Source organism: Dendronephthya gigantea, unplaced genomic scaffold (genome assembly GCF_004324835.1).
Source record: "Dendronephthya gigantea isolate DGI-Jeju-01 unplaced genomic scaffold, DenGig_1.0 000132F, whole genome shotgun sequence".
Classification (NCBI taxonomy): Eukaryota; Metazoa; Cnidaria; class Anthozoa; order Malacalcyonacea; family Nephtheidae; genus Dendronephthya; species Dendronephthya gigantea.
Window position 1 is genome coordinate 324,706 of NW_021163142.1, and position 27,566 is coordinate 352,271.

The 27,566-nt window shown below is 39.3% G+C and overlaps 2 protein-coding genes across 3 annotated transcripts; both read left to right on the forward strand.

Moving 5' to 3' along the window:
- Positions 1-227: 227 nt before the first annotated feature.
- Positions 228-4,960, forward strand: LOC114536244. 2 transcript variants are annotated; one of them, XR_003688416.1, is made up of 5 exons: positions 228-269; positions 2,737-2,796; positions 3,308-3,361; positions 4,148-4,535; positions 4,623-4,635. XR_003688416.1 is itself a non-coding variant. In XM_028557571.1 (5 exons), exons 2-5 carry the CDS (start codon positions 2,752-2,754, stop codon positions 4,661-4,663), a joined length of 492 nt encoding a protein of 163 aa, XP_028413372.1. In that variant the 5' UTR covers positions 228-269; positions 2,737-2,751; the 3' UTR covers positions 4,664-4,960. The 2 variants fall into 2 exon arrangements, 1 of the variants encoding a protein (XP_028413372.1); XM_028557571.1 differs by having other exon boundaries at positions 4,148-4,499; positions 4,623-4,960.
- Positions 4,961-5,865: 905 nt separating this feature from the next.
- Positions 5,866-12,490, forward strand: LOC114536254 (ankyrin-3-like). The gene is made up of 5 exons (XM_028557580.1): positions 5,866-6,067; positions 7,341-7,622; positions 9,975-11,299; positions 11,750-12,308; positions 12,397-12,490. The coding sequence occupies exons 2-5, from the start codon at positions 7,433-7,435 to the stop codon at positions 12,408-12,410; spliced, it is 2,088 nt and encodes a 695-aa protein (XP_028413381.1). The 5' UTR covers positions 5,866-6,067; positions 7,341-7,432; the 3' UTR covers positions 12,411-12,490.
- The last annotated feature ends 15,076 nt before the right edge of the window (positions 12,491-27,566 follow it).

The following is a 27,566-nucleotide window of genomic DNA, read 5'->3' on the forward strand; positions in this document are numbered from 1 at the left end:
GAGGGTATAATTGGGAAACTTGATAAATGAAGAAATACATGTACGCCTGCGTGCCTCTGTTTGCTGCTTTTGGTGGTTTTACATTACTACCACTTGATTCACGCATTAGGATGCATGTCAAGCACGTGTGTATAAGTACTTGAAAAAGCAGTACTTTCACATTGATTGATTTCCTCGAAAAATCACATGATAACGAGGTGATTACGTATAAAATACAGTTTCGCTGCGTGATGCTCAGTAGAATTTACAGTTAAATTTTCTTTCACAAGGTAAAACTTCTTGTATTGTACTATTTTATATCATGTTAATTATGAATACTGCTTTGACTACGTTGGTTCTTGGCCGTTCTTTTACTTGTTCAATATTAAATAGGATCTAGAAGCCGAAATTGAATCCCATTGTCAAAGATTTAGCCAAAAATTTCCTATATCAGAATTTATATGCATGTTTGAAGGGCACTGGACGCTTAGTACAAAAGCGCTTACAAAATGATGATTGCACTATGTTGAAAATTTCTGCTCAGACATTTTCCTAGCTACTGAAGAAAGATGCACTATATTTTTGATAGCTGCGGTAGCGACGTGCACATAAGCATTAACAGATACTTAAGGGCACATTTGCTTACACGGCAGAAAATTTAAGAAAAAAACAGTACGTACATGTTTATACATGTGTTTTTGTGTATATGAATTGTGCATTTCATTTGAAATTGTAGCAGACACACTTGTAATAGCTACATACGGGCAAAGACAAAGTGCGAAGTCTAAGATGTGTCTTGCTTTCTCAAGTTACTTGTCCATAGCAACCATATACTTCTAGAAATTCTGATTATTTTCGTTTTTTGATCGTTTTCTTTTCAAACTGCCCGAATTATATATTTTATTCTTCGGTTATGATTCTGCGTAGGTAATTTTAAGCTAGAATTTACAAAAGAATTAGACGAATAGCGCCTTTTAGTTCTGCGCGACAGGATTTGCTAAATTAAGCCTGGTTCTTCTACTTAATAGTAAGTATGATAAGCTGTCAAGATGGCTGATATAATAGAATATTTCAATTCAGTTATGCGCAGTAAACAATAGCCGATTTGAACACAGAGATAAAGACAAATTTACAACCGGACTATTTCTCATCTGTGAAAATGACTTGTTCACGACATTACGATTAAATGTTTCCCAGGTTTAAGCGCGTGCTTGGAATATGGTTACATTTGATGAACCAGGCAGGAATTTAATCTTAAATAGCTACTAATTAAACACTATATTCTTGAATCTTGAGGGGAACTCGGTTGTTGGTCAGGATGATTTACAGCACGTACCATGGTACTGCGCGGTTTCATCCTAAGCGAAATCAATGCAGTACTGTTCAGAAATAACCTTAAAAATGGCGGTTAATAACCTAGGACAAACCTCGGTCCATGACAGACATTTTTTAAAATGTTTTTGATTTGATTATTGTGTTGTCGTTCTCAGCAGTTCATAACATTTCGTTCTGCAACCGCGATCGTATTAATTTTTTTCCCCTTGCGGTCGTCTTCGGTTTGCTATGTATTCAAATCTAATTTATCACAAAATTAATTTCAAACTTCACACACTTGTATATTCAACACAACACGGCCGCTCGTGTTGTAAACATTGTTGGTTTCGAACCGGAAGGTCGTTCAAGTTGTTATTTTGTAAAGACCTTCTGGCAAAAACAAGTTGTTATTTTCCGTTTCAGCGCAAAGATTTACATCAAATGCGTAAATTTGGTTAGCAAATGCGCAATGCGGTTGCCTTGCCTAGCCACGCTATGTCTGTCACAAACACACCGCGTTTCTATGTTTTGAAATCCGGTTCATGCTACACAAAAACAGCCTACCTAGCTTAGGTTTCTCATTCTATGCTGAGTCTCGAATGTGGACGCTTGCAAGAAAGCAAAAGTTTGTGCTACAATTCTATTCGCATTGCGAGACAAAAAATTCTATCTTTATTCTACCTCGATCAAAGCTATATCTACGCGCATGATAGTTAAAGTTGGTGCGTCTGCAAACCAAAGTAAGTAAATAGATAATACGTTGTTTCAGTTAGCAATTGTCGCGCTAAGCCCTAGGTTAAACGTCGTATTTTGGTCGGGTCGAATGCAATTCAAACAAAAGATAATAAGATGATAATGAAGCTTAAGGAGGCTTATCAGCTCATTATCTATTGTTTGAATTGCGTTCGACGCGACGAAAATGCGACGTATAACCTAGGCCTAAGTGTTTCGATAAGCGCTGCTAAAATCGGTTTAGTTGTTATATTGTATTGCATGCTAATTATTAGTTTAATAAGTATAACTCATTTATGTCAATTATCAAGTATACTCGTATTAATTTTATGTGATAGGTTACTATAGTTTGTCTGCTTATCATATTTTAGTTCGAAACGACGCAATATTCTCAATCGACTTATTCGACCCAAACCTGTATATATCCTGTTAATAAATTATCAAAATTCCTACGTCGAGTTCGTTTCATTCTACGCACCGCGTCTACCCCTGTAGATTTATTGGGAACTCGTTGACATTGAATTTCTATCCCAGTGAAGCTACAAACATTACATATCGATTTTTAATGAATCGCTGTAGTATGATGCTTTTTATATATGCATGCATCAATTCAATTCTCTTAGTAGGAAATTTAGCTAGTGTGCCATCCCCATCTAGCAACACCTAACTATAGATTTATATTTGTATTAAGTTTTATGACTTGTTTTGTAGCACCGGTTTAACGACATGTCTTCAAGACTTGTTTGCTTCGCTCTTTGGTTTTGCTTTGTGGTAAGAAAACAGCAGAATGTTCAGTTTGGACATTGGCAATAGAAATAACTTTTTCTTATTTTAAAGAGATATAAAGTATATGTATATATTGCAAAATCCGTATTCAGTTGTGATTTTCGTTAGCATTTCTTGTGCCTTGTAGATCATGCTAAATAATAATTCATCGGTGATGTGTTTAATTTACTCATACGCTTGCTATACAAAGTCAAATGCATTCCACTTGTACATTAAAAAAAAGTTGCATGCGTTTATAATTTTTCCCTGGTTGTGACGTCATTTAATTAGATCTAATTATAAGACAAGATGGCGGACAACTCGCTAACTTCAGCCTGGATATTTCAAGAACTTAGGAAGATATGAAAAATTGAATTTGAAACTTAATTTACAGTTTTCAGAGTTATTTCAAATCGGACTAACTTATTTTTTATTGCCAATATCCTTTAAAGAGTATGTTAGCATGTTAGCATGCCGTTTGTTGACGTTTAAAACTATATTTGCTACAATCTTTTAGATAACAAAAAGCGAAAACTTCAAAGTTAACGTTCAACTGGATTGTCATAAAACGGTAGGTATATTGTCCAAATATATGTATAACTATATATAGCTCGGGAACATATTACAAATGTTCAAGATGTACAACTCCGTCACTCATGCAATACCTGCATGTTTATTAGTTAAATCACTTGCAAGTAATTGCCTGAAGTTTAACTTCAGTTGTTAGTGAAGGACACATTTGCAGACGCAGAAAAGATCATCGTTTTTCACGTAATATATTCTGTAACTTTTAATGCGCACAGCACGCGTCATGCACAATATATCCTTTTAGTATAAATTTCGAGGTGACTATTGGTTTTCCTGCATTCTGATTGGTCAAAATTCACTGTCTCTGAAGTGATAGTCACTGGTCAGTGAATATAGCTTTTTTATCCTTTTTTCAAAAACTAATACGAAATTTGAATTAGTAATTAAATTTTTTTTGTCAAATTGCGTTGATTCTTATTTGTAAATACCTCGAAATTTATACTTAAAAAAAATTAGCCGCCTCAGGCTTGGTGATTACAAGCCTATATTCACTTCGCCTTCGGCTTAGTAAATATAGGCTTGTAAACACCTCGCCTATTTTTAAATATTTAAATGTACAAACAAAGGGAACAGGCTGCCCAGGTTTGCCAAAGACTTCCAGTCAAACATTTCGATGTTTCTAATATCTCTGTTTAAAATGTGCATCTAACAAATTTCAAGAAACTCTATAGACCACATTAGCTACGTGAAAGCAATCATCGTTTTAGCTACGCCATCGGTGATGATAAAAATTTATTCCTCACCAGAATTTTTAATTGCTTATTACTAGTTTCACAAGCTTTCTAGCATGAATCACGATGTCACCCCAACAGGAGTTGTGATCTCTCTAGCTAATGCCGGAGTTCCCAGTGATGCAGTTGACGTCGTGGTTTTTGCGAAAGTTTATTCGGGTCAAACACCAACGACAGGGTCAGGAAGTTTCATAAACGTCTATCTAAAGGGCGCAAGTGGTATTATTGAAGACGAAAGGCAACTAATGTACTACACATACCCTCAAAATGCCGTATCGGTCAATTCAGAAAATATGGTTTTTCCAATAAACAGCAACTCGAAGACTATTACAGCCCAAGTGGATGGTACTTTTCCGTCAAGAAATTTTGCTGCTACAGTTAAAATTCATGGTTACTATACCTTTTGTTGCCAATAAATTGTAGAAGGTATTGTTTTTTAGAAGCTAATAGTTTGTTATACAACATTTCGCATAAATGACTTAGAATTGGTTTGTTTCAAATTATCTCTTTTAGCCTCGCGATTCAACAGACATTCCAATAGAGAGCTTAATTGATAGTGACAACGGGCTACCGACCACGGCTGAATTGTTTTTGGCGACTGTTTGCACCTACCAAGATGTTATTTACAATTCATCCCGGATGATTTTATTGACTTAGTTTGAAAAATATAAACTGTTCATGACAGTAGAAAAACACAAAATAAACTTGTTCTTTTTGTATGCATATCAGTATAGTATAATAGATACACGTTCTGTCCTTTGTCACGTGACGTTTACAACTTTTATAACTTTGTAATCTGTGATTTTGATCATTAAAATTAGGAACCATAAATGATAAATAAACATTTATAACCATGGCGACAAAAGTTTGTTAAAACCAGCACCACTGCCTCCCCCAGCCGCTGATCTCATTAAGTGCCTGAATGCAACTATTTTACAAGGTATGGACGTATGCAGTATGAGCGACCTTGATTTCGACCAGTCGTATCTTGGGTCGAAGCGCGGAAAATAGTAACAAACAACCTGTTATATTATTAGCTATGTTCCACCAGTTTACTGAAAGAGGTAGTTTAAAGATTTTAAAAAGGAGCTCGTAAAGACGTACACTCTTATTGAGAGTTGCTGCAGAGTTTAAAATTCTTCTTGGCTATGACAGAAAAAAATCGTTCGAAACGTTGTTTGATTTCCAGTCATTAGAAAGAAAACTCACCTGTTTCCCAACATGTTTATCACCAGTTATCCATCCAGTTGCAAAAGATACGCGCGCTGAACGCGATAGTCTATATAGTTCCAGTGTATGTAAAGGAAAGTATTTTAGCTTAAATGGCGGATAAGTTCAAAATGGAACGCAAAATCTTTTATTTATTGAAAAACTAAGCTGAAATATTTCGATGTCAATAATTTAATTTTCAGTGGAAGTATACTTATATAAGGCTGGTTGAAGAGGCTGGTTCAGTCATGCAGTATCATTGCATGTTAATTAGCCAGTCTAACTTTGTATCTAGGCAAGAAGACGGAAATAAATCACGACAGCTAGTATATAAATTCATACTAGAATTAGTAAAATGGCTAAGTTTAGTTGCAAAGTTGCAAGTTTAGTTTAGTTGTGCATGTTTTAGAATTCACAAAATACGGCCTTGCCAATTATTGTATACTTTTGTCGGTTTTTACCCTACTAAAGCCTGAGAACTAGTTTCGTTTACGTTCTACTTCCGGCGGAATTACTTCATCGACAGAACATACAGCATACAACCATACTAACTATGATACAAGTTCATACAACAAAGTGATTGGATGGCTATGACTAATATTATTGGATAACTAATAATATTATTGACGATATTTGATTTCGTGATCGAAGATTAGGTCTGGAAAGAAGACTACCAACATTTTTTATCCAAATTATATTTGCTTTATTTTGGATGCCGTGTCGTCATCGTTGGATATCTATTATTTAAGGTAGGGAGTTAATGAAGAACCCTGCTTAGTCAGTAATTTGTCCAGTACTACAGAACTGAGACGCAACTAATAATCATTTTGGATGCCGTGTCGTCATCTTTGGATATCTATTACTTAAGATAGGAAGTTAATGAAGAACCGTGCTTAGTCAGTAATTTGTCCAGTACGACAGAACTAAGACGCAACTAATAATCATGGGATTATCGAGTATCATATTTGTGCGAGGCATATTGTGTGTAGCAGTATTAATTCACCGTAGAGGCGCAAACTATACCTAGAATAGCCCTAGAATAGTCAATAACAAGGTGGCAAAATCGAGGGTGCGTATTCATACATCCGTCTTGTTTGCCCGACTGATTCCCTTTTAAAGACGATTGTTTCAGTTACGGTTTATGAACATGAATATAAAATTATAAAGAATATACACTCTGATCGACGTGATCGTACAGTTGACCCTTTCTATGGTGACTGGTCTAAACCCCATTGCTGTTGTGTTGCTTAGATTTTTGCAAAGTCTGTTTTAGACATATTTTCGTTTCATAAAAAACTTGCCAATATTTCAAAGCTCGCGTCATGACAGTTGGACACTAAAAGAAGCTTTGTCTTATTTGATTTCATTTTAATTAAGTTTCCGTTGAGGACAACTTTTGAAATGTTGCTTAATTTGTTTTGAACAGAAAATATTCGTAGAACAGACTTCACATCATCCTTAATAATATTATTGAGGGTTCAGGGTAGCAAGTTAGCAAACAGCATTGTGAATTAAGAAGCGCATGACTAGAAAGATCGAGTGATCATCTGAAGATCGAGCAATATCGGCGAGTATTGGCTATCAATGTTATTGCTGCATGGAGGGTCTATTGCATGTAAAGCATTTTTCGTTCGTTTGTTTCTCGATCGTCGATACGCGATATACAACCGAAACATATAGTTGGCCTAGATTAACGTTAGAAAACAAAAATTGGGTCGTGTACACTGATCTGTTATGCCAGTACATTAGATAAAGCAGTGAACTTTTCTGAAACACTTAAACTGGAACGACTACTCGGCTGCTATCTCTTCTGCTTTTGTCTTCACCATAGACAATCCCGCCGACGTAAACAAAGAAAAGTGACTGGCAATGGCCTAGATTTGGCTATAAATTGGTTCCAAAGATAGCTGTTATCCTTTTAGGGCCGATTTGACGAAAATTAGATAGTGCTTCCGCCGGATAGTGATTTTTCAACAGTTTTAATCATTTAGAGCTAACAGTAATTAATAACTTGGTTTTCAGGTTCCCATCGCGCTATTTCGAAGATGACGGTCAGGCAAGATGATATGATCTTGTTATAAGCACCAAAGAAGATTGTAAAAAATAATGTAAGAATGACTGAACTCAAGGAAGATGATAATGTTATGATGTCCCAGGCTGAGGACAGCGACGTAACTTCAAGCTTTACGGAAAACAATAATAGCGCTTCGTCCCAAAATAAACAAGCCCAGTCAGTTAATAAACAGAAAGAAGTTGAAGATGAACTCCAAGAAAAAGGCATTCAAAACGAAGAATGTGATGGCGGTGAGAATTAAAACAAATGTCCTATGATAGAAGTAAAAATCCTATCCTCTACTAACTCGTACATTTTGATCAGGGTTGCAGATGGACTGCCTAATTGGGCGTGGGGGGGGGATTGCATATTCACATGTTCATGATTATATATCGTAGGAACAATAGCGTAGCAAAGAAATCAGACGGTTATAAAGGCGGCTTTCGAACCATTCAGTGCAAAATGTCGCGCGACCGATTTTTTGCTATCGCTTTCTTTTGAAATGTGTTTGTAATTGTAATTGTAAAAAATTGTAAAATACATAGGCAACTCGAAAACTGAATTGCGTATTTACAAGCTAATCTAAAATGAAAACACATTGACAAACACTACAAACAATCTATATATAACTATTTAAAAATCTATATTTAAAAGTTCCCGTTAATTATTAAGATACCGATAAAAATTCGCCAAGTCTAACGACCATAGTTTATGGCGGAGGCCATGATAAAAGTATCTCTGAAACGGTTTGTTCTCCAATTGGGGATTTTAAAATGCCTATTTTGTCTTAATTGATGAGCTCCTTCATGAATCGGGGGTAAAAGTTTATTCAGCTTGTTATGTTTATCATTCACAGTTTGGTAAAAAAAATCCCTACATTATTTTTTCACCGTATGACATAATGGTGGGAATATTCGCTTCCAATAGGGCTTCATGATACGTTATTCCTGGGTTGATAATTGATAATGCCCGTTTTTGTAAACGTTCCAATTCATTTAGGATGTACTTCGGTAAAGCATAGAAGAATACTGGGATTGCATAAGTCAAAACAGATCGAATGCATGTAATGTAAAAGAGCACGAGATCTTTTCGAGATAGTTTAGCTCTTTTCAATTGCACAAGAAAGTATAGCCGTTTCGCTGCTTTCTTTATAACATTATTTATGTGAACATTCCACGATAGGTCGCTAGTTATTGTGACCCCCAGCACTTTTGCACTTCTAACGACTTCTAATTCTTTTCCGTATACATAAATCGGTTGAAAGTCTTCTTGGTTTTTGCAAAGCATATCCGTAATTCTTTGCATTTTTCATCATTTAATTTCAGTTTATTATTTGAAGACCATTGGGCGACGTTATCAGCTATGTTTTGTGAATAACTCGGAGACCCCCTTTCTACGATTTCTGAAGATGTTGTATCATTCAACGTACTTCCACAAAAGGGCATTATATCGTTGTTAAGAACTAAATCATTTATTAGCAGTAAAAATAACCACGGTCCCAACTTTGTTCCTTGTGGGACTCCGGAAGGAGCTGAGCCCCATTCAGAAAGACAGTTATCATATTTGTACAAAGTTTTATTAAACATTCTTTTGCTCGCTTTCCAACATAACCATTAAAGGTCAGAGTGTCGTGCTTACCGGGATACCATATTACTACGAAATCGGATGTACAGGAATCAAACCTTTTTGCGTTGCTTCCTGGCAGCCACCATTTCCCGTGTTGACAAAAGACATTTTCGATAAATACTTTCAACGAATCGTAATTATTGCACCATTTTGCTCTTATTCCATCATAGACAATATTCTTAGATGATATATGCACTTTTAATTGATTTAAATCAAAATTATCATTGAAATTATTGACAATTTTGTCAGAAGAGTCTTCAACACGACCGTCCGCCATGTTAAGTCAATATATCCTCAAAATCAAATGGTAATTCAAAATCATCTAATGCATGGGATTATAGTTCCACTTGATTGTTTGTATTCAAAAGAAAAGCGATCGCAAAAAGTCCATCGTTCGACATTTTCATGCAAAAAATCCGCATTAAGCTTCTGGTTAGACGGCCCTAACCATCAAGGTCCCACAACTATTGGCCTACGCAATTGCGTTCGCTATTGGCAAAGGCGATACCAAATAAATGAGTAAAATAATAAATATCCCGTTGGAACCATTCAGGCTATTCAATAATTTAAATTTCTACCCTATAACCCTTCGACACATTTTTAATTTTCTTATCACCTGATACAATGTAGCTCGTGCACAAGGAAAAACTATATAATTATAAGGCACATTTCGCCAAAGTCTCCTATGCATGTGTTGAAAATATGTATTCTTTTGAGGTGCATGTCTCCGCTAAATAAATCCCTGGCGTGAACGGATTTTAGGCCTTGTTCGGGATACAAAGCTATAGATGTTACAGCCATTTTCTTCCGACTATTGTAAAATTTCACGTCTTCCAGAAATCATTCATGCCTGCGTAATGCGAGCGGATAAATTGTTGCGGGAGACCCGCAATGAAATTTCGTTGGGCACGGCCCGGTTTTTTATCTTTCATCTTTCTTTTTCATGTAAACTGAATCTTAATGTTGCATATTTATAGGTATTGAGAAAAAGAAAGAGGCAAGTGGAAGCATAAATGTCTGTGAAGAAAGAAAACAATTTTGGGACGAAATAAGAAAGGACGTTGAACGTGGTGAAAACAAAAAAGATCTTTGGAAGATGACAATTCTGTGCCGTGCTTTTCAGTTTAGTCCAGTAGATCAAGTAGATGCGCTAGAAATTGTAAAGTATTTGGTTGAAAATGGCGCTGATGTAAATGGATATGCTATTGACAGAAGGACTGCTTTTGATTGGAACGCTACTGACGGATGGACAGTGCTGCACGTTGCAGTTACTAAATGTACGTTAGAAATCGTGAATTATCTAGTTGAAAGCGGCGCTGATGTAAATGGGAAGGCTACTGACGGATGGACAGTGCTGCACGTTGCAGTTACTGAAAGTACGTTAGAAATGGTGAAATATCTAGTTGAAAACGGCGCAGATGTAAATGAAAAGGATATTATCGGGAAGACAGTGCTGCACTATGCTGTTACTAGAGATGCGTCAGAAATGGTAAAGTGTCTTGTTGAAAATGGCGCTGATGTAAATGGAAAGGCTACTGACGGATGGACAGTGCTGCACGCTGCTGTTTCTAAAGATGCGCTAGAAATTGTAAAGTATCTTGTTGAAAATGGCGCTGATGTAAATGGAAATGCTACTGACGGATGGACAGTGCTGCACGCTGCTGTTTTTAAAGATGCGCTAGAAATTGTAAAGTATCTTGTTGAAAATGGCGCTGATGTAAATGGCAATGCTACTGACGGATGGACAGTGCTGCACGCTGCCGTTTTTAAAGATGCGCTAGAAATTGTAAAGTATCTTGTTGAAAATGGCGCTGATGTAAATGGAAATGCTACTGACGGATGGACAGTGCTGCATGTTGCAGTTACTGAAAGTACGTTAGAAATGGTGAAATATCTTGTGGGATATGGCGCTGATGTAAATGGAAAGAATAATAACAAATATACAGTCCTAGACACTGCTGTTAAAAAGGGGTGGCTAGAGATGGTAAAATACCTTGTTGAGAATGGTGCTGATGTAAATGGTAAGGGTCTTGAAAGTAAAATTAACGCTTCTACACTTGGTACTGATATCCTAAAGATAGCTGTTGTGAACAATTCAGCTGTTTTGGTCAACCTTTTGTTGAAAAAGAACGTTACTGTGCGGAGAGCTCAAACATTTCTTGTTAAAGGCAGACAGATGAGTCTTCTTGAATGGAGTGTTCGCTTTGGTCATGATGAGATTGCAACTATCCTCAGGCGCTCCGTTAAACATCGTGAGAAAATTGAAATTTTGAAAACAAAGAATTGCAATAAGTTAGACAAGGTAATAGTTGAAAACATTGAAATGAGCTTATGTAGTAATTAACTTTTGTGTATATAAGAAGTTTACGATTTTCATCGCGTCAGCTCGGCTATGCGCTTTTCCAGTGGCGTAGCCAGCCCGACAATTTAGTCATGCTATGCTAATATTTTGGTGTTCATTGACTGTGAAAACAATGAGTTTCTAAAGAAATGAATAATGATAATAACATAAAATTTGCATAGCATGACTAAATCGTCAGGCTGGCTACGCCACTGCTTCCGCAACAATATTTCCCAGGGTGGGCAAACAGGGAAACATATGAGGAAACATTGCGAAACATAAATGTTTCCGCAACAATGTTTCCTAGTTTGCCCAGGGCTTTAGAAGTTGAGAATATACTTTTTAAGCCGTGAATGTGTTCTTGCTTTTTTCTTCTCACTGTGGAATATTTATCGTGTTTTTTTTTCAAAGATTGGCATTCCGATGCAGGCTTTTGTCGCCGACAAGCAATTCAGAATTGGCGATGGTGGATATTCAAGTGTCTATGTTGGTCTCATGGAGGATGGGACTGAAGTTGCTGTTAAGAAAATGCTGGTACAAAAGTGTGATAAAATAGCTGAAAACGAAAGGGAAATTATGGATCTTATTAAAACAAGCGACTCACCATTTATAGTGAGTTATCGACATTTTCACCGTGACGATACCTTCATATATCTTATTCTTGATCTTTGCGAAGAAACCTTAATGGAACTTGTTCATGCATCCAGTATTGAACATCTACAAGAGCGTGGTCCACGAATGATTAAGGAAATTCTTTCAGGACTTGAATTTCTTCATGGTAAAAGAATATTGCACAGAGATCTAAAACCATCAAACGTCCTGGCTGATATCGAGGGTCGCGTGAAATTGGCAGATTTTGGATTAAGCCGCGTTCTAAAAGACGATGAAACTACAGTTGAAACAGATGCTAAAGGCACTCACGGATGGATGCCAACAGAAGTAATTGAAGCAATAGACAAAGAAGAAAAAGGTACGTTCAAAAAGAAATCGGATGTTCAGGTAGCGGGCATGATTGCTTTCTTCATCTTAACAAAAGGTGAACACCCTTTTGGATCTAGGTTTGAACAAATGAAAAATATTTTGGAAGGAAACCCTGTGAATTTGAAGAAACTTGGTGATCGTAAAGCTCGAAATTTTGTGTCGTGGCTGATTCGTCACAAGATTGATAAGAGACCATACGCTGAGGAGCACTGTGTGACTCTTTCATTGAAAAAGATTGATACAGAACTATTTTACGGAGAGAAAAGCATTGTTATGAAAAATTATCCCAATATTTTCACAATATAAGCGACGAGTGCGTAAGGAGAAGAATTATCTGAATTTCACAACATGGTATTCTTTCCTGTTGAACTGAGTAAATCAACATAATCATATTTACTTTTGCATCCATTTTTTGTGTGCATGTGTGCTATATTTTAGCTCTACTCAGGAGAGGATCATCTAGTAATCTAGACAAACTTGTACAAAGAACAATTAGTTAACCTGATAATCATTGTATAAATTGTAAATGTTGGTGAACTGCTCATGTGAATAAACGGACTATAATTTTCGGCAATAGTTTGTGCAGTTGTAGTGTAATTTGGGCCATTTTTACCGCCCTAATCGGTTCCTAGCACATGCCTAGTCAGTTCATACTCGTGCCCTGGTCCTTCCGTATACTGCGTGCGGCGTTATCAGGGGAGGATACGAAGATTTTGGTACAAGGATGAAATATGAAGATGACTGGGAGATTGCATGGGATGTATTTGTCGGTGTTTTTTGATGCAAGGAATATTTTAAAGGATTGCGTGTTTACCATCATGCCTTGCGTGGTCAAATCAACTTCACATTTCACGCCTAAAAATCTAGATTTCCGTTTATAATCCATGCGAAATTTGAAATTTATTCGCTATTTTACCCTTCGAATGAAAATGCAAGACAGTTAGTGGATCACTTTTAAGGCAAATGTTACCAATAATAATTGCAAAGCATGACGGTTGATTACAATTCTTCAATGATTCTTGTTCATTAACGGCGCAAAACAATCGTGTCTGTGTTTTAACAAACTAGTAGTTCGTTTAGGGCAAATATGTGAGTGAAACTTCTGGTAACTTGTTCCATTTGAATGTATAGCAGCATAGTCTACAGATATATCTTCATAGTCTACTGCGTCCTTTGTAATGACACTTACCAGTTTTTATGACATTTTAATATTGTAATCTCTATATAGATAATTAAAATTATGAATTATAACTAGTTTCTGATATTTAAAGAGAATTTTAGGAAAACCAGCACATTCAATCCTGGCTTTAGCCCCCCCCCACACACATATTTTTTGCGGCTAAAATATTTGAAGTAAAAGTCAGCTTTTTAATTAGCGCTAAAGAGTTACTTAGAGAAAATTGAACTTCTACTGGGAGTTCTAATTTGGGCTTAGCTCCACTCTCTGACACGCTCCGCGGGCCCTTTTTATTTGTTCGCTTGCAACTTGAACAATTTTCGTCGGGAAAACTAAAAGTCCAAATACACGTAGCGCCGAGATGGGGTGATTCCCAGAGCTAAACTTATTTTCTGAGTTCTGCATTAGTTCATTTACCTAATTTATATTTTTCACACATACATATGTAGGGTAGTTTCAGAGATTTGGATCAGTAACTGAGGTTGCATAATGGTGAGTTTGAGTGCGTTTGCATTCCGTAGACGGTCGGAAGCTTCTCTATGCTATGCTATATTTTGGTGTTCATCGACTGTGAAACAATGAATTTTTATAGAAATGAATAATGATAATAACATAAAATTTGCATAGCATGACTAAATCGTCAGGCTGGCTACGCCACTGAAGCTTCTTTCAAATGCAATTGGGTCTTGTCGTTGAAATAGCATCCTATTCACCAACACTCACACTCATGCTTAGCTTGCACGTGCACAAGGAATGGGGTAAGTTTTGGTCAGGGGCGTCGGAGACAAGCTGGCACAGCTTGAGTACGACGCGTGCAGGCCGAGTACGACCCGCATTCCGGCGCTCTCGTCGGTACACCTGACCACTCGAGACTGAGCAAGAATGGACTGAAAGGCGTTTACCAATTTTTATACCCTCTCAATATGCATAATTAGATACAGATGGTTACCCACATCGGTCATTTCGCTTGTTTTCACCTTGTTTAAGGTTTGCATATAATTATGAGCGTTAATAGTCCTATAAACGGCATTGAAAAATACATCAACACCGCCCAACAACAGCTTGGTATAAACCTTGCATGTGGTTTCCTATTTCGTCCTGCAACTCCATCTCAAGGATCATTGAAGACGAGAAAGCGACATACATCTCTCGGTGTAGCTGTGGTTAACGTAGTGTATCCAGTAAGGGCTGACAAAAATGACTCCAATTCTGTTTTTAACGCGTTATTTTGTTTGGAATATTTATGAGGCAATTAGAATTAAATAAGAGGGGTGGGACATAATACAATTCTTGATAATTGGAAATTGGTAATTCAAAGATGGAAGATTTGTAGGGCTTCTGCAGTGCCTCATACAGAAAATTTTCTGTATTTTTCAGTCTCTATCACACCCTATCACCATTTTTGAGGACAATTACTGACGAATCCATATCAGGAGAGTGAGGTATTTTGAGAAAATACCATTTATCACTGCACATTCTATTTTTATCACTTGTTATCACTGCACACTAAAATTAGGTATGGTAATAAGAGTAGACGACGAAGGTTAGGTTACACCAAATGGGAAGTTACGTAAAGGCGATGCGGAAAGCCCAAAGGTCTGCTGAGAGTTCCGGACATGGTCTCGAGTGAGTTGGCAAGAGCAAAACCCCAGAAATGCCTTTGGACGCAAGCTTGATTTTCTTCGTGGAAAAAACAAAGTAGGAGGGCCACCAGTAACGTCTAGGGTACTCGTCAGTGGAGCACTACCAAAGTACAAGACAAGTTACCGGATCGAAGGAACTTGAAAACGGGACCAACCAACATGTGAGGGGGAAAACATATGGTTGTTGAAGTACAAAGGAGTGGTACGAGAGTTCTTGAGCGAAAAGAGTCACACCTAGAGAGTGCAGCGACGGGTATGGTGTGAAATGCGGTAGAGGGTTTCCGGATCTATCCACCATAGGGTTGGAGTCGAGGGCCATGAGGCCACATGTATGACCCTGGCCTTCCGCGAACTGTTGTTGAATTGTTGCCCAAATGGCAGGCGTCAAAGTATGGTCATATTCTGATGATCGTCTGGAAAGAGCGTCGGCGGAGTTCGCTTTAGTCCGGACATACGTGAGGTTTAATATGGTTAAAAAAAAAATTAAAAAAATTAACTTTTTCATCGCTCGGATAAGACGGGGGCTTTTTCCACCTTGATTGTCCCAAGCGTTTATGACGACTTGATTACCTCCTTGACGATTGATCTCCTCCCGCCAAGGAAGCGGGCTATCCCAATCTCCAAGAAAATGAGAAATTTCCTGATGTAGCGCACCCTTTAATAGCTGAGGTTTTAAGGTGCGGAGGCCGCGGGAGATGGCTGCGTTCATCTCTCGAAGAAACGTGCTGCCAGCAAAGCGAGGGAAAACGAAATGCATTTACCAACGAGATGTTGGAGAGTTTTGACTGAAACGTACTTTGAGTGAAGTAATTTTTGTAGTAATCTCACACAAGCATACACACATGCACGACAGCGAAGCCTCACCCACAAAGAAACGAGAAATTTTAATCCAAGTGTATCCAACAGTGAAATATACGGCGAAATCCCGCCCAAATATATAAGATTGTTTAATCTCACGTCTACGCGACGAAGCATATCAAACGCTAAAATCTGAGTCAAGCATAAAGGCCCACACAGACCGGACGCGATTTGGCAAGGTGGCGCGAATTTTCAATTCGCGTCGCGTTGCCGCATCGCGTCCGGTCTGTGTCGACCTTAAAGGTATAGCGCGAAAAAGACTAACACGAAAAATGGACATGAAGAACGTGCATAAACCTCTAACTCGTCTTGTGGCTGCTCCTGTTGTTGATTTACTGGCATAGATGGAACGTCCTCATTCTGCCGATCTTGTTGTTTCGGTTGAAGTGGTGCTGCTTGTACAGGGTGTATCAAAAAAAGGTAATCCAACTTTGGTGCGCTATTGTACGTGAATTACTCATTCTATTAACGAATTTTTTTCACATTCCGAAAGGTTAGGCTTTTAACCATCGAATGACATGTTTTTGATAACAAATGGTGAAAAAATGAGCAAATAGGAGGCTGCTAAAAAGTGTTAGTCAAAATCGCATATTTTCACCTCTGAGAGTTGGGACTAAAACCATTGAAAATGAAATCTCTTTGGGATTTAAATGAAGAATTTTGCTTTTGAATAAGCGACCCGCATATTCATATTAAGTATGAATAAATCACATCAGGAGAACATTCCAAGCAATGCGGCATAAAAGTGATAAAACCAGTGTAAGCTGTGACATGTTCGTGATTAATTGCTCTTTTCTTTTGTTATGCACTGCTTTAATTAGGCTCAAAGGTGAAAATATGCGATTGCGACTAACATTTTTTATCAGCCTCGTATGTGCTCACTTTTTCACCATTTCGTATTAAAAACATGTCATCCGATAGTTAAAATCCTGATCTTTCCGAAAGTGAAAAAAATTCGTTCATAGACTGAGTAGTTCACGTACAATAGCGTGTTGAAGTTGGATTACCTTTTTTTTGATACACCCTGTATAGCAGGTGGCTTGCAGTAGTGGGGCTTTATTATTGGGAAGCACTGGGTATTGTATAAAAACTTTGGGATTTTCTGCCATTCGATGTGGGTCGTACAAAGGCTCGCGGTAACTTGATGAATCGCTCGAATTTAATTTTATATTCAGTTTGCTAGTTTGCAAAGATATCGTTGATTTGTATGGCTTCAAAATATGGGCACATCAGCCCTTAAATTTTGGATTGAATTCAAGATTCTCTTATTAACCTTTCAAGTAATCCATGGACTAGCTCCTGAGTATTTGCGTGATCTAATTCGAATCACAGAACCGCCAAATTTTTACCTGCGAGTAAATAATGAAGTACTCCTGGATGTACCGCCTCAGAAATCATTCAACTCAATTTGAGATATAGAGCCTTCAAATTTGCAGCACCAAAGTTATGGACTCGTCTTCCAAAATAGCACAGAAATTTAGATACAATTTGTAATTTTAGAAAAAAATTAAAAACTCATTTATTTTGCATAGCTTATGACATTACCTGACGTTTCTTATTGTTTCATTCTTATCTACTCTTAGAACTAATATTGTAATTATCATACCCATAAGAGATGCAGTAATTACTTCAATTTTAATCCTTTAATTTATATCAGTCTTATTATTATGTAGATCAGATTTTATAGCGCATCTAAACATTCTCATGCTAATTTGCGCTCAAGAAATTCACATTAATTCATTAATTCATAGATTTAATTTTTTTGTTTATATTTTTGTATTTAAGTACGAGTATTTTCATGTATAAGACTAAAGACTGTAAGTTTGTGAACACAGTTCGTAAATTGAAACATTTTAGCGAGTGTTGCCAACCTTATGAAACTATATACATGTGATGTAATACATACTTCAGCGTGCTCCGTGCGCGCCTGTTAGCGGGCTACTGTGGTTCCTGTGGTTTAAGTTGAGCCAAAACGCAGAATATTATTAAACTTTTGCGTCGAAAAATCAAAAAATCTCATTTTCGATGTTCTATTGATCGTCGCTCTTTACGATGTTTTGGATATAATCCCCGGAAGGTAGGAAATTGATAAATTATGTAATAATATCACAGTAATTTGCAACAACGCAGCAGCCGATCAAGACTGGTGGTAATCATGTGATGACCGAGTGTTGTGTACTAATTTGTATATTTTCGACACTTTTTCCTGGCTTTTTTATCTTGTAGGGTATACATAGGGTTTAGGGGAGAAAATTAGTATTTAAAGTGGTGTAGACCGTGTAGTTGCAGTAACGACAGAATTTAGAAGCGACCATAGGCATGGAAACCATGCGTTGAGCAATATTTGTGCGAGTATTATTTATAGTTCCGCCACTTCGATGCTCTTGTTTTATTTCCTGAGAGCAACTTCAGAAACGTTCGTTCACAAAGCATTATAGAATTAAGTTCTGGCGGTTGCTCGTTCGCCTTTGTTCACCCGTCGTCATACTATGATCTACTCTCGTAAACATTCTACACTCTACACTCGCGTCTCGCAACGTCATTAAAGCCAGCTGTAGAATGTTTATCCCAGTGTTTGTTGAATATATTTATCCCGTGATTTATCAAATCCGTTCTGTTAATCGGTTCTGCTCATAACAAGGGAGAGCCCTTTCTTGTGAAAAGTCCCCAAACTTCGCGTGTTCGCCAGTTTACTCAACATGGACAAATTACGTCCTTTAAACATAAACAATTACGTATCTGCTAGAAGTCCATTTAAGGAATTCCAGGAATTTTACTATCTTGCATAAACTCAACTTCAGAAATGTGTTGTTAAACCTTGAATCAAATAGTTTAGTTGTTTGTGAAAGTATAGCTGAAAAGAACTGAATATTCATCAAAATATTCAAGGAAATTTTTTTTTCATAGAGCTAAGAGGAAATAGGGCTATTTTGCAACAGAAGTTTAAAAACATATTGGTCAAAGGAGCCTATGTTAAAAAAGTACCACAGGCCTCGCAATAGGGCTTTAAAGGTATAATAGTGTATTTTGAAATAAGATGGAGTTATTGATCTTAATATTTATATATATACTTGTGTGATATGGTAGATATCAATTTTAATTTAAAATAAATTTCAATTATATAAAAATGGTAACAAAATATTGTGTCCCAAACGAAAGCATTCCTTAAAAGCACAATGAAGGAACTTGGTCTTAGATAAGACCTGACAGGCTTGATAAGAGCAAAGACTTTTTCAGGCAGTGGGCTGATTCTTTTAAACTAATTAGCAAAATCTTTATTTTAATATAGAAGATAATGTCAAGTCAATGTGGTACTCTGCCTGGCCAAATCCTAAAAACAAAAGTCCATCTATTTATAAATGAGCTATATATGGGAGCACATGTACAACCCTCACTTTTGCTTTTAAAAATTCAAAAAAATGAAAACATCATTGGGTAATAAAAATTTTTTCACAATCAATTACAGATACATGCAGCAATTTATATTGTTCCAAAAGTTAAATTATCAAAAATTCATTGCTTGTACTGGTGGATTGGATCTTAAAACCAAAGCAGTACAGTCATGTAACTTACAGCAAATTTACATGAGTAGGAGAACTAAATGTGGTAATTTAGACAGGATGTGCGCTACAAATGTGATCAAATTCACTTGCTTGTGCAAACTGGATATCAAATATTGCTAGCTATTTTTGTGGCTGTTATTATTTAATGCATTGACAAGAAAAATAAAATCTTTATTGTAATACCTCAACCTAGATGTGGTGACATCAGCCCTGCAATTTACCTTCTCATGCACATAATATTATTTTATAAATGATAGTCAACCACATTATACCGTATAACACCATAACAAAGTTATATTTGCCATTAACATTAAAAAACTGGCAGTTAACAAAGTAACAAACGAGTACAGATGACTAAAAGATTAATGCAATTAATATCTAGGTTAACCCTAGTCCCCACTGCTTACTTACCAATTTGGAAGGTTAGGTGCAAGCTGTAGTCCGAGGTGGCCCGGGAACGAAGCAAGGTCGCAGGTGGCCTGGGAACTAGCACTGGTACTTGGATTAGGGAAAGATCCATGCCAATGGTATCTTGAACTGCCAACCACACTCGGATAGCTTGCACCCATCACACCAATGTAATTGGTGGTAACTAATGCTGCTTACCTTTCTTGAACAGGGTGGGACGGCGGGTTTTTAAACTTTTTGTTAAGCTTGTTACACTTTGCGTGCCGAGCAACTAATGACCGCAACGCGAGCGAGCACGCAATATAACACGTGGGCTGACGCAGCGCACCTCGACAGGAACACCTAACTTCCGGATCACGCGTGGTTTCCTCGCTATTAACTTTGGTTATTGAATAACCTCATTTAATATCTAGGTTAACCCTAGTCCCCACTGCTTACTTACCAATTTGGAAGGTTAGGTGCAAGCTGTAGTCCGAGGTGGCCCGGGAACGAAGCAAGGTCGCAGGTGGCCTGGGAACTAGCACTGGTACTTGGATTAGGGAAAGATCCATGCCAATGGTATCTTGAACTGCCAACCAAGAGATGCTGCAAGCATCACCCATCCAAGTACCTCGCAAGCGAAGCGCGAGCTATGGACGCCGGCCAGAGGAAGGCCCAAATAGATTGACCAAAATAACGCGCTGTTGTTGGATACAAACGACAAACCGTACTATCTGCGGAAACGCAAGATAGATTATCTAAAATAATGCGCTGTCGGTGGATACAAACGACACACAGGACTATCTGCGGGAACGCAAGATAGATTTGCCAAAATAATGCGCTGTCGTTGGATACAAACGACACACTGTGCTATCTGCGGAAACGCAAGATAGGTTTGCGAAAATGATGCGCTGTCGTTGGATACAAACGACAAACTGTGCTATCTGCGGAAACGCAAGATAGGTTTGCGAAAATGATGCGCTGTCGTTGGATACAAACGACAAACTGTGCTATCTGCGAAAACGCAAGATAGGTTTGCGAAAATGATGCGCTGTCGTTGGGTACAAACGACACACCGTACTATCTGCGAAAACGCAAGATAGGTTTGCTAAAATAATGCGCTGTCGTTGGATACAAACGACAAACTGTGCTATCTGCGGAAACGCAAGATAGGTTTGCGAAAATGATGCGCTGTCGTTGGATACAAACGACAAACTGTGCTATCGGCGGAAACGCAAGATAGGTTTGCTAAAATAATGCGCTGTCGTTGGATACAAACGACAAACTGTGCTATCTGCGGAAACGCAAGATAGGTTTGCTCAAATAATGCGCTGTCGTGAGATACAAACGACAAACTGTGCTATCTGCGGAAACGCAAGATAGATTTGCTAACATCATGCGCTATCGTTGGAAACGACTCACCGCAGGAACGACAAACGCAGACGCACTCGATATAGGCTCAAAATGATGGTGTTGGCTGGCGATACGACCGAGAAAATATACTAGCCGAATTTATATGGTGTGAGGCGCTGGCGGCCAAAGACAACGTCGGGCACGACAACTACCGACGCATACTAACGGAAAAGACGATCGATTAGACAGGATTTCGTTGTGTTTTGTGTTTTGATTTTTTTTTTTTTTTTTTTTTTTCCCATTATTAATACCGCAATTATTACTATTTATAACCCAAAGAATACATGAACAACAACTAGTGCAGTGCATATATAAAACTCCGTGTTTATGTCAAAAGGTGTTGACAAGGTGCGTGTTAAACTGCCAAACGGGAAGCTACGCCCTCTAGGGTTGCCGCAGGTGTTCTTATATACAATTGATACGCGTCACTAATCCAGCGGCCAAGTGTTTTGATCAAATGGTCGGGAATGCCAACTGCGGCGGCTGTGGTTGCGGCGCCAATTCGAAAACTATGTCCGGAATAATGTCCGGTTTCGCCGATACGTAACATCGCATCTTTGAGCCAAGTACAAAACTTGTCACGCGATAAAGGTTGTCCGTTTGGAAGGGCGAATAAAGGTCCTGGACTATTGCCCCGAAGATGAAGATAACTCATCAGGGCTTGCACGGCGCAGATTTTTGCTCGGGACGCACCAATACGCACAGCGTGACCCTTACGAAACTGATCCGTTTTGGACACTTTAATATTGATTAATACACTGTAGGGTTAATGCGCTTATCAACTTGGATGTCGTTCAAGGACAAATTGAGATTAGGATCAAAGCGCGATGAGCGTGTTGTGAATTCGCCGCACCGCAGAAAGCCAAAAAAGCCTGTCAAACAAGCGGCCCAAAATAACGCGTCCATATACTTTGTCTGGTCGATTAGCTGGTGAAGTTTTCGTAAAACCGAAATCGTAATAGGTAAACGTTTTTGAGTCCCAGTCCCTTGTAATCTCTTTATGCCCCGCAGCACTCGTTCCAGACGAAAGCAGTTCTCTAGGGGGTTTTTGAAACCGTGTTCAATGTGCAAAGACCGAACTCCAGAGAGATATACTTTAATTGAACTGGCTTTAAGAGAACGAGATAAGTGCGCGGCGAACAACATAAGCGTGTGCTCACTGGCTGGGAGAGGTGAACCGCTGTCGTGAATAAGGCGCGACCAATAGCAAAACTCCAAAAATCTGCGTTGCGAAGCTGAATATGTCCGTCGAGTAGATTTGGCGAGGCCGTGAAATAGCAAGGAGTTGGTGTAATCCGTTAAAGATAGCAGGTCAGCTGTGCTCGCAAACTCGCTGGTACCTCCACTGGGGTGGGATGAGCGTCGGGCGCGAGGCGAAAGAACTCCTGCAAGTTAAAACGGGAGAGAGAATCAGCAATCGCATTGGTCTTGCCCGGGACATGCGCTGCACAAACTCGAAAGTTAAATTTCGCGGAGACCAGAAAAAGGGCACGAACCAAGTGCATGATGTTGTTATCTTTAGACGTGCCTGACTGTAGTATGTGCACCACGCTCTGGTTATCACACCAGAATTTTATGCGCTTATTGGCCCATGCTGGCCCCCATAAGTGACACGCAACTACAATGGGGTAGAGCTCTTTGTACGCCATGCCCAACGGTTGTTGAGCGGGTAGCCAATGTTGGCAAAACCACGCGCCATTATTGAATACCCCAAAACCCTGTTTTCCCGACGCGTCGCTGGACAGTTCAAAATCGGGCAGGGGAGCCCAATCAGGGAGGTCAAAAAAGTAAAGGCCATTCCAGGATGGTAGAAATTCCGACCACCATTGTAGGTCTAGTTGGCAATCTCGGGGTATGCGAATAGACTTCCAATAACGTTTGGAGTCTCGAAGTAGGTTGATGAGGCGGCGCAAAAATGTTCGGCCCGCCGGGACAACGTAGCAGGCATGATTGAGTTTGCCGATCAGAGATTCTAGCTCTTTGCGCTTGCAATACGTTTTTCCTGCCCACCGCCGAATAAGCGTGAGCAGATCAGACAGCTTGTCCGGAGGCAAGCGCGCTGTCATTTGCAGGGAATCGAGTTCGATTCCTAGGAAGACCAAACACGTCGTAGGACCCTCGATCTTGTCCGGGGCCAGGGGGATGCCCGTGGCATTCGCTGCCCGTTGAATAGCTTGTAACGAGTTAGCACAGATGGGTGACGCCGAGGGGCCTAACGTAAAATAATCGTCCAGGTAGTGCAAGAGATCCCGAACTAGGTAATTAGTAATAAGAATCCACTCAAACAAGTCCGCCAAACTGTTAAAAATGTAAGGGGCAGAGCGAAGCCCGAACGGCAACGCGAGATCAATAAAGTAATGGTCGCGCCATTTCATTCCGCAAAGGTAATAGTCGTCAGGGTGGATCGGAACAATGCGGTATGCGCTTTGAATGTCAACTTTTGCCATCAACGCGCCTTTTCCGGCTTTGACGATTAAACGTATTGCATCGTCAACCTTGCTATAACAAACAGGGAACTCGTTCTTATCAATGCCGTCGTTGACACTGTGCCCAAGAGGGTGGGATAAATCTAGAATAAGGCGCCACGAATTTTCTCTGTTTTTCTTTGGGATAACGCCAAAACGGCTTATTTGGAAATTCGCAAATGGTGGGTTTTCCAGCGGGCCAAGAACTCGACCCGCCTGGATTTCGGTAGTTAAGTATTGATCAATTACTTCGCCGTGTTCAAGTGCAGACGGACAGTTGCTAGTAGCAGATTTAAGTTTTACTAAATTAGAATGAAAACCTACGCGAAACCCCTCGCGCAGACCAGAAATGACATAGTTAACCTTAACTCTATCTGCGTGACCAAGCAATTGCATCTCGAAGTTGCCCACATTGATTGGGGAGTTAGCCAGCGAGTCCCGGGGGTTAGTAAACAGTTTAACTGGGTTTATATTAAAAAATAACGTACGATGCAAGGTGCTATAGTGACCAGTGTCAACGTCTAGATCTGGAGCGATTGCGAGCGTGGTCGGGGGAGGGTCGGCGTCTATCGCGAGGTGCGGGTGGGTCGTGGTCGATGCGGCGATGGAACTGGCCGCAATCTGGGACGTTGCAAACGTGGCGAAATCTACAGCGTGACCGCGGAGAAATGCACGCCCCTTGATTCCACGAGAGGCAGAATTGTGGGCTACTAGGATTCCCACTCGCTTCGCTTCGGGGCCCCAACGGCGTAGACTCGACGTTCGAGCGGCGACTACTGGAAAAACGCGCATTCATCGCTGACGTGTGAAAGTTGTAGAGATCGGTGCGCATGGTACTCCAGTCCCGAAGGTCGTTCACTTCAGCTTCGCGGCGAAAGGCGCGATCGTAATGGAACCAGGCCCGACCGTCGAAACGCTTGGCTGTCCGAATAATCAGAGCCATGTAAGCCAGCAAATCGCGTGCCCGATGGGGGTGAAATGTAGCCATCACCGATGTATAGCTATTGAAGCACTCGACCCACGAAAGAATGTCTAATGGTGGTTTCTTTTCACGGGCCGACTTCGACAATGGCACGATCGACGAGCCCTCGATGGTGAAGCTGGTCGTGTCTGAAACAGGTTCGTCGAGGTTCTCCGGGAGAAGATCGCCCATTTCGACGAATTTGTTCTGGAGAATTTTCGTGACCAGCTTCGGTGGAATTGGCGCACGGCCGGGGCCCAAGCTAAACGCTTTCTCAGGACCGAGGTGGGGAGTCATCGACATGTTAGTGGCATGGAGAGAAGAGAGAATAGGGGGTTCGTTGCCGGAGATACATGCGCTCACTGCTGGCCGGGTTGTGGGCAAGGAAAAACTTGGCTCGGGGATAGTACTACCGCTTAAAGCCGTAACAAACGAAGGAGCGTATAACGTACCTTGCTGAGACGAGTTATCTTGGTGTGATGTAGCAATGGACGTGGACGGGAGCGCATCCCCCAACTGTTCCAAATGCGTCGTAGAGTGCTGGGACGACGTGGACGCAAGGTTAGCCATGGCGTTCTGAAGCCCTGAGAGAAACTCGGGCGACTGAAAAGCAGCGCTCCAGTTGATGTTGGTCCCAGTGGCAGCTGGGGTAGAAGACTCTCCCAAAGACGCCTCAGCCGTGTGTGAATCCATTAAGACGAAGTTTCGATTCTCTCGATATAACTTTTTAAACTTTTTGTTAAGCTTGTTACACTTTGCGTGCCGAGCAACTAATGACCGCAACGCGAGCGAGCACGCAATATAACACGTGGGCTGACGCAGCGCACCTCGACAGGAACACCTAACTTCCGGATCACGCGTGGTTTCCTCGCTATTAACTTTGGTTATTGAATAACCTCATTTACTCCAATGAACACAATAACTGGTTTCGAAAGTAAAACAACAACAAAATATTGGCGCCTACTATTAAATATTGGCTAGATTTCACAAAGTGAATGCCTATAACTAAAGGTCTAATATTCTTCTGTGGGCAAAAAGAGGGGTAAAATAGGTATGATATGACCCAAAATACTTTTATAGGATAAGCATATAAATTTGATCATTGCAATATCCTAAAATTGATAAACAGTGTAAACAAAGTAACAAACTGGAACTAATCTAAATTATATGTACAAATACCGTAGCGCCAAGAGGAGGTTGGTTATTACCCTGAAGACATACAGGTGCCAGGTTCTAAGTTCAGGATGCAAGTAAAAATAAGAGTGTTTCAACAATAGTTAGACTACTTGCTTGATTTTACTACATTATTAGATCTAAAATTACTCAAATTTGGATTTGATCTAGTTTCCTATTTTTTCTAAACATAAACTCTAGCTCATATTCATTGTCACTGAGATGTGTTTAACCAAAATAGTGTGAAGTCTAACAGTACATGATATTGTTTACAATACGGACTGTACCCTACCTTTAGATTACGATCTAATATAACGGGTTAGATAGATGAAAGAGGTGGATGTGTGATCTTAAAAACTTGTTTATGATGCTCCAGAGATTTCAAATTTAAAAATTTTTCTTGTTTGCGACAACCCACTGAACCCAGGTTTGACGCCAACTTCGTGAGTATGACTGCCCATTCAGATATATATAGCTCAGTTATTCACACGCGGGCCGCAGTGTTCCAGTAAAGGGGGCTTATTCACTCTCAATATGGGGGAATAAATAATGGGAAATAATGGGGGGATTTGTTATAGATTGAGACACAATGCTTAGTCAATGTTTGTATTCATTTATTTGAATAACTATTGAACCGTGAGAAAAAAATGTTTAAATCAAGTAAACATTGCATAATTGACAATCAATGAGCAGCTCATGTGTATGAAACATTACTTTTTGCTCTAATTCAATAGACCTTTCTTATAATGACGTCAAACTCCACAAAACGAGCAAATCAATCTTCGTGTAACATCAGACTTTCCGTGTTTGACGTCATTATGAAAAAGGTCTATTTAAGTCCGTTTTCCACTAGACGAATTCATTCCCGCGACGCGATAACTGAAATCTGGTGATGTGTTTGGTCTACACAGGAATTGCGCAGCTGTGTCAGTTGTTCACTTTATGTGTTAACATTGTATACAATCCATCGTATCATTTGCCGACCATTGCTCACCGAAACATTATCAAACATTTAGGGGTGATTCAACTCATCACTCAAGTGAAAAATTTTGTCCGCTTCTTGTCATAACAAAGTAAAGTGAAGTATAGTACGAGTAAGCTGGCTAATTAAGAATTACGATACATGGATATGTAATAGGACAATTAACGAGTACTTATACAGGGTGTATCAAAAAAAACGCAACCACTTAATATTCATGATATCCTCTTTGTTCTACAACACAAAAACGTTTGGCCCCTGGAATGCGAGAAAGCTTATAATCATATTCTAGCGGCACAATCGTCGGTAAACAAAGTCGGGTGCGTAAACCAACGAGCTGAAATGAAAGTATTTAACGAGTAAAATTTTATTTACAATTTATTTTACAAGGTCGACAGTTAGCATTTAAGTTATCATGCACGACAATAAAAACTCGTTGTTCAGTTGTTAGCTGCACCATTATTAGTTTGGCTGATTTGACCATTAGCAGTTGAACTGTACGATTAGAAGCCATTTTAAAATCCCAGGGGCATAAAATCTATTGAGCTTATGAACAATATGAATTTTAGAATATTAAGTGGTTGCGTTTTTTTTTATACACCCTGTATATACTGCATGAGCATAACAT

Excerpts from the sequence above, each read along its gene's own strand:
- LOC114536254 (XM_028557580.1), top strand. The coding sequence starts at position 7,433 with ATGACTGAACTCAAGGAAGATGATAATGTTATGATGTCCCAGGCTGAG. Across the intron at positions 7,623-9,974 it reads AAACGAAGAATGTGATGGCG|GTATTGAGAAAAAGAAAGAG; the intron begins GTGAGAATTAAA and ends GCATATTTATAG. Across the intron at positions 11,300-11,749 it reads ATTGCAATAAGTTAGACAAG|ATTGGCATTCCGATGCAGGC; the intron begins GTAATAGTTGAA and ends TTTTTTTCAAAG.
- LOC114536244 (XM_028557571.1), top strand. The coding sequence starts at position 2,752 with ATGTCTTCAAGACTTGTTTGCTTCGCTCTTTGGTTTTGCTTTGTG. Across the intron at positions 2,797-3,307 it reads CTCTTTGGTTTTGCTTTGTG|ATAACAAAAAGCGAAAACTT; the intron begins GTAAGAAAACAG and ends ACAATCTTTTAG. Across the intron at positions 3,362-4,147 it reads AACTGGATTGTCATAAAACG|TTTCACAAGCTTTCTAGCAT; the intron begins GTAGGTATATTG and ends GCTTATTACTAG.